This window comes from Tenrec ecaudatus, chromosome 16 (assembly GCF_050624435.1).
Source record: "Tenrec ecaudatus isolate mTenEca1 chromosome 16, mTenEca1.hap1, whole genome shotgun sequence".
NCBI classification, from domain to species: Eukaryota; Metazoa; Chordata; class Mammalia; order Afrosoricida; family Tenrecidae; genus Tenrec; species Tenrec ecaudatus.
In genome coordinates, this window is record NC_134545.1 from 24,776,157 (window position 1) to 24,782,156 (window position 6,000).

Consider the following 6,000-nt stretch of genomic DNA (forward strand, 5'->3'; position numbering starts at 1 on the left):
AGTGACAGCCGGCCCGTGGGGCACCCAAGAGGGAGCTGTCACCCCAAGCAGGCACGGCCGGGGCACCGGCACCCAGCATGCGGGTCTTGCTCACCCAGAGGACGCTGCCCGGTGAGTGTTTCCTTCCTCCTCACCAGCACCACTTCTGTACCTACTGGCACCGGCTGGTCGGTCGGCTGGCCGGAGTAGGTAGCACCCTCTGGCCCCTGAGAGCTGGGCTGAGCGGGGCGGCCAGACCCAAGGATGCTGAGAAGGGCGAAAGCCCGGTCAGGCCAAGAGCGGGACACTGAGACCCTAGTCCCCACAGGGCTGAGCACCTGGAGGCTTCCAGGGGACAGGGATGCAAAAGACAACTGGGAGCAGGGGGGCTGGGAAGCTCTCGGGGGGCGGAGGGGCCACAGCAGGGCGGGGGCAGGAGGTGAGCGGCAGAGGAGGAAGCTAGGCAGTCAGGAAGGAACATGGTGCAAGCCTGCCTGGAGGGGCTCCAGGGTTTCCTGCGATCAGGTGCAGGGCATCTTCTCCCCAGGGGGTCTGGGTGACTTGGCAGTCTGACCCCCCCCCAACCACATAGTCCTTGTAGCCCCGCCCACCAGATGGCATGCACACTGGAGCCTTGTGATGTCATCGAGAGCCCCAAGCTCACCAACCAGGGACTCCGCCAGCCGGCCTGTCCATAGCCTCCCACCGCTGTGTGCACGGTGCACAGTGGGCTCACATGGACCCTCCACCAGAGCTGGCAGCAGGCGGTCAAGGGTCCCTGTCATGACCAAGCAAGGGAGCCCAGCCAGGGGAACTGATCAGTTCTCAGGAAGGGGCAGTGGTGTGACTACCTTCTGGGGTCCTGTGCCCAGGGCCCTTCAGACCACGTGGTTGCCTGTGCCTGGTGAGGAGTGGGGGACCCACGGAGCTGTAACTGCCTGACCTCGGGGGGTGTTCTGAGTGTCTCCCAGCATTGCTGGCGGGTCTGACAGAGGAGAGAGAGGGGGGAAGGTTGGGAAGCAGCAGGGCAGCCCCTAGATGGCCTCGAACACGGTTCAGGTAACCCACAGCCTCGGGTTAGGGGCCCGGCTGTTCCCGAGGGTGCTTGCCTGAAGCTTCCTCCTGCCCTGTTGCTGGGGACCACTTGGCAAGTCAGCCACCATCCTGGTGTCCTCGGTGGCAGTCCCCAATGGTGCTCATGGGCTTACCTGCACACTGTTCCCCGGCTGTGTGTGTGTGTGTGTGTGTGTAGGGGGGATGGTCCTCAGAAAGCTGTGGCTTTCTTGCCACAACATGTGACGCTCTCCCCTCGCTGACCCAGGTCTTGTCCTCGGGCTCCTGCTGCTGGGCACCACGGCCATGGGCGGCTGCTCCAGAGACTACAAGCTTCTCCTTGGCCAGCTGCGGCACCAGGCGAGCATCATGCAGAACACAGGCACGCTCCTGGACCCCTACGTAAGCACCTGCCCCCTGTGGCTTCGGGATTGGGGGTTGGGCAGGGGCGGGGCCAGGGTTAGGGGCGGGCTGGAGTGAGCTCCCGCAGGCAGGCTCATGCTTCGCTGGTCCAGCACAGTCCCTCTGGGGCCAGGGAGGAAATGGAGTCCCGTGGTCTTCCCAGGCCATCTTGGCTCACCACAGTGTGACTCCCCAGCCCACATCTGGGCGGCCCATATAGGTCTGGTGAAGGGCTCGGTGCTCCCCACACGGGGAGGGGGTGAGGAGTGGAGAGTGAACTAGAGGGGCCTGCCCTGCAAGCTTGCAGTCACTGCCCTACACGCTGCCACCACACCCCCTCCCACAAGGTGCCTGCCTCCCTCTGACCTGCCTGCTTGACTATGGGCTTCTGGGGTGAGGTCTAGAACATGGGTGTGTGTGGAGTGGGGTGCTCAGCCCTCACTGCCCGGTTCTCACCATACCCTACCTCCCCCACCCCCACAGCTCCACATCCAAGGTTGGTACAACTCAAACCTGAAAAAGGAATGCAAGGGGCACCCCAAAAACTTCCTCAGCCAGCACTCCCTGCAGGGGCTCAGCAGACAGGCCTTCCTGCGCACCCTCAATGTCTCCCTGGGCCTCATCCTGGACAAACTGGCTGCCTACCTGGAGATGTACCATGTCGACACGGATGGGACCTGGAAGCAGCTGAAAATGGAGGAGGCCTGGGAGAGCCTGGCCCAAGCCCAGCGATTCCTCCGGGGGTTTCGGAACAACATCTTCTGCCTGGCTCAGCTCCTCAATGATTCCGCAGAGACGGCCATACCCACGCAGGCCAGCGAGAGGCGCTCCACGCCCCCCTTCGACCCTTTCCAGCTCAGGTTGAAAGACTGCCAACTCCTGCAAGGCTACCATCACTTCATGTACTCTGTGGGGCAGGTCTTGGACAGGTGGAAGGAGGGCCAGAGCTGGAGGCGCAGACGCAGCCTCCGCCTCCGCCGGGCCCTTCGGGGACAGGCTTACAGGGCGAGACCCTCCCTGAGGACCAGGACGCCTCTACTCAGGAGGCGGTTTCCCCAGTAGCCCTTGCAGTGTCCCTGGAAGGTGGAGGATGTTCTGTGGAGGGGAGGAACCCATTTAGGGTAGGGTCTCCAAACCTGCACCCATCCACTACCCGCCCCTCAAAAGTGCACTTTCAGGGGCGGCCCCTGAGAAGGCCTGCACCTCGACTTCCCCCGGATGGCGGGGGGAGCAGGAGGGCTAGGCCAGGAGGCCCCCAGGCCCCGAGCTCCCAGTGGGTGGTGTGGCTGGGTCAGGCCACTTGGGGCCGACTTTCCATCGATTCAGGTGTCTGATGACACAGGCTGACTCATGGCTGGGCTGACTGCCCCCCTGCCCAATCGCCAGAGGCCTGTGGCCCTTCCCTCCATGACTGGCAAGGCTGTGGCTCCCAGACTTCCTCCTTTCCCTGGTGTGTCTTCGCTCCAAGGAGGGGGCGGGGTGGGGGTGGGGGTTGTCAGGGCCTGAACTGGCCTTCTATGCCTCAACTGCCAGGCTGAGGCTGGATACCTGGACACCCGGGGGGACCCCACTTTGGCAAGCTGTAGCAGGTGGGGTATCTTAGAAGCGGCTCTGATCTAAGAGTCCAAAGCTCAGCCCCTAACTAACTCCCACTTTACCTCTCAGGACCCCAGTTTTCTTTCTGTGAATGCAGGGGGGTCACAGAGCTGGGACTCTGCGACAGACCGGGGTGACTATCTTGGTAAATCAGCAGTAGGAGACTTCTCAGCACCCTTAAGGTCTTGGGTCCTCTCTGCCAGCAGCTCCCCCTGGTGGCGTGTTATGGATGTTCCTCAGGCAGAAACCAAGGCCCTCTTGGAGCGACCCCCGCTCAGGTCCTGGGGCAATTCCCGGGAGGGCATGGCTAATTTATTGATTTCTACCAGTTTAAAAATCAGTTTTTATTTATAAAGCTTATTTATGATGTGTATTTAATGCTAATATGGTGCCAACAGGTATTTAAAAGTTTATATATTTTAAAATAATGCTTCTGTGTATCTGTTGCCAGGTGGGAGGGGACTTGGGGAGTGGGGTCCCTGGGTGACAAGGTTGCAGGTGCCCCCCAGTCATCACGGGCTCTGTCTGCAGATGAATTTTAAATACAACGAGGGCTCTTAGGGTTCCCCAAATCTTTGGAGTGTGTGTGTGTGTGTATGTGTGTGTGTGTGTGTGTGTGTGTGTGTGTGTGTGTGTGTGTAAAACTCTCCTGAAGCCTGGGTGTGGGTGTCTGTGAGAACATGTGAGCTAGTGTGTGTGTGTGTGTCTGTGTGCGTGTGTGCATACGAGCACATTTCTATTGGCATGCTTACTTGTGTGTGCCAATGCAGACGTGTGCTTGCGTGCTATAGTGTACTCACAGGCATTTATGCTCCTGTGTTACTCTGAAGGAAAATGGGTAATGTGTCTGGGACTTTGGAATACAAAGCTTGGCTGTGTGCACAGAGCAGGTAGGGGCACCGGGAGGAGGAAGCAGCATTCCGACTCAGACACAACAGGCTGGATTCAAAACTGCCAGCTTAGCCCCATCCCATCTGTCTGTCTACACTGGGAAAATGATTTATAGCTCTGAGCCTCAGCTTCCAAATCTGTGAAATGGGCAAGATCGGAGCAGAGCACACCGCAGACAGGCTTATGACAGTGCCTGGCACTTAGTATGTGCTCGGAACTGCTCCGTGATGAGGCTGAGGGGGAGAAGGCACCCATGTGGTCAATGGAAGGAGCATGGAGGGGCTTGGCTGGGTCTTCGGGGCCCAGAGCCCCTGTCCAGGTCTAGCCTGGAGTGCTTGTGGGCAATGCTTTGCTCTCTCTGCTGGTCCCCATCTCTGTCTCTTGGAGGATGGTGAGGTTTCCTGCCCCTCCTGCCAGATCCTAGGCTGAAGGAGTGGTTCTCCTTCCGTGGCCTCCTCCCAGCTCTTCCCTGGAATGGAGGTGTGTGTGTGTATGTGTGTGTGCGTGTGAGTCTGACTTAGGCCCAAGGCCTGGGGTGAGAGGGTATATAGAGACAGGTGAAGTCAGAATTTCCCTAGGGCTGAGAGACCCCAGTGGCCCCAATCTCTTCCAAAGGGGTAAGTGTTGCCCCTTTCAGGTGCCTCCTATGAGGTGCAAATGTACAAACAAACAAACAAATTCCAAACTAAACTCACTGCCATCAAGTGGATGCCAACTCATAGCAACTCTCTAGGACAGGGTAGAACTGCCCTGTGGGTTTCCAAGACAGTTCCTCTTTATGGGAGCAGACAGCCTCTTCTTTCTTCCATGAAGCAGCTGGTAGTTTCGAACTGCCAGTTTCAGGGCTCCAGGATGGGAGTATGTGCATTTGCCTCGAAGCCTCTGGGACTTGCCAGCCACCTTGGTGGGTTCCTGCAGGCATAGAGCTCCTGGCCGAGGACCAGCTATGTTGATTAGAGTTTCTGTCCATTGGACAGAGCTGGGTGAAGGTGGTTGGTGGAGCCCAACCTTTCAATCAGGTCTCAGCCTGGTGACACCTCTTTGGGTGTGTGGCTTGTATATAAGGAGAGACTGAGCAGAGGCAAGCTCTCGCTGGCCTCTTAGTCTTCTGCTGGATCTGGTTCATGGAGCTCTTGCGGTATCACCTGCTGATCTCAGGAGCCAGGGTGGACCGCCGACCTTGGGTTCATTTGGCCAAGCTCGGATTCATTCAGCTCTGCATCCACCAGCCTGTGGGCCTCTTGCTTCATTTTCCCACTTCCTGTTTGCCAGCTTCCACAGCTACCTGAGTCAGGAGAAGCCTCCAGCTTAGATCTGACCTACCGACTTGAACCAGAGTGGACTTACCTACCGAGCCATTTCTTGATATAGATCTCTTTTGTGTCTACATATACGTAAAAGCAGCATTGCTTCTGCTTCTCTCAGACATTTGCACTGGCAGCGGTGCTAGGGAAGCAAAGATGAGCTTCCTAAATTGGTTCTCATGTCGGATTACGTCTAACAGCACCGAGCACTCCACCGGTCTCTGGAAGCCTGCATAAAGCTGCTCTTGCATCCGGCCCTTCTCACAATTCAAAAGGAGGCGCAATGCCTGGTGGGCATTTTTTGGATTTGGGCAGAAGTGGGGCACAAGATATCCCTCAATCAGGTGTGCTACTCTGGCCTCTATTTCAGTGACTCAAAAAGTTGCCAGCCTCACTGGGCCCTAGAACACGAGAAGGCTCTTCAACAGGCTCAGGCTGCCAGGCAGGTTACTCTGCTACTTAGCCCATAGGAAGATGATCAGTGGGGCTTGAGGCAACAGTGGCAGATTGTGAGGCCGTTCGGAGTCTTTGGCCCGTCATGAACAGACTGCTGTGTGACCCTCAGAGTCATAAAGTCAGAAGTGCGCGGCAGCACTGCATGTGTTAGTCCGGGTCGACTAGAGAAACAAATTCATAGACACGCATGTGTGTATAAGAAAGAGCTTTATATAAAAGAACAATTATATATGGAGAACACATCCCAGCCCAGTCCAGATCAAGTCCATAAGTCCGATATTAGCCCATAGGGTCTGTTACCAATCTGTAAATTCCTCTT

The 6,000-nt window shown here is 57.4% G+C and overlaps 1 protein-coding gene across 1 annotated transcript; it reads left to right on the forward strand.

Moving 5' to 3' along the window:
* The first annotated feature begins 417 nt into the window (after nt 1-417).
* Nucleotides 418-2,911, forward strand: OSM (oncostatin M). Its single transcript, XM_075534509.1, has 2 exons — nt 418-1,434; nt 1,918-2,911. The coding sequence occupies exons 1-2, from the start codon at nt 1,339-1,341 to the stop codon at nt 2,494-2,496; spliced, it is 675 nt and encodes a 224-aa protein (XP_075390624.1). The 5' UTR covers nt 418-1,338; the 3' UTR covers nt 2,497-2,911.
* Nucleotides 2,912-6,000: the final 3,089 nt, after the last annotated feature.

Excerpts from the sequence above, each read along its gene's own strand:
- OSM (XM_075534509.1), top strand. The coding sequence starts at position 1,339 with ATGGGCGGCTGCTCCAGAGACTACAAGCTTCTCCTTGGCCAGCTGCGG. Across the intron at positions 1,435-1,917 it reads GCACGCTCCTGGACCCCTAC|CTCCACATCCAAGGTTGGTA; the intron begins GTAAGCACCTGC and ends CCACCCCCACAG.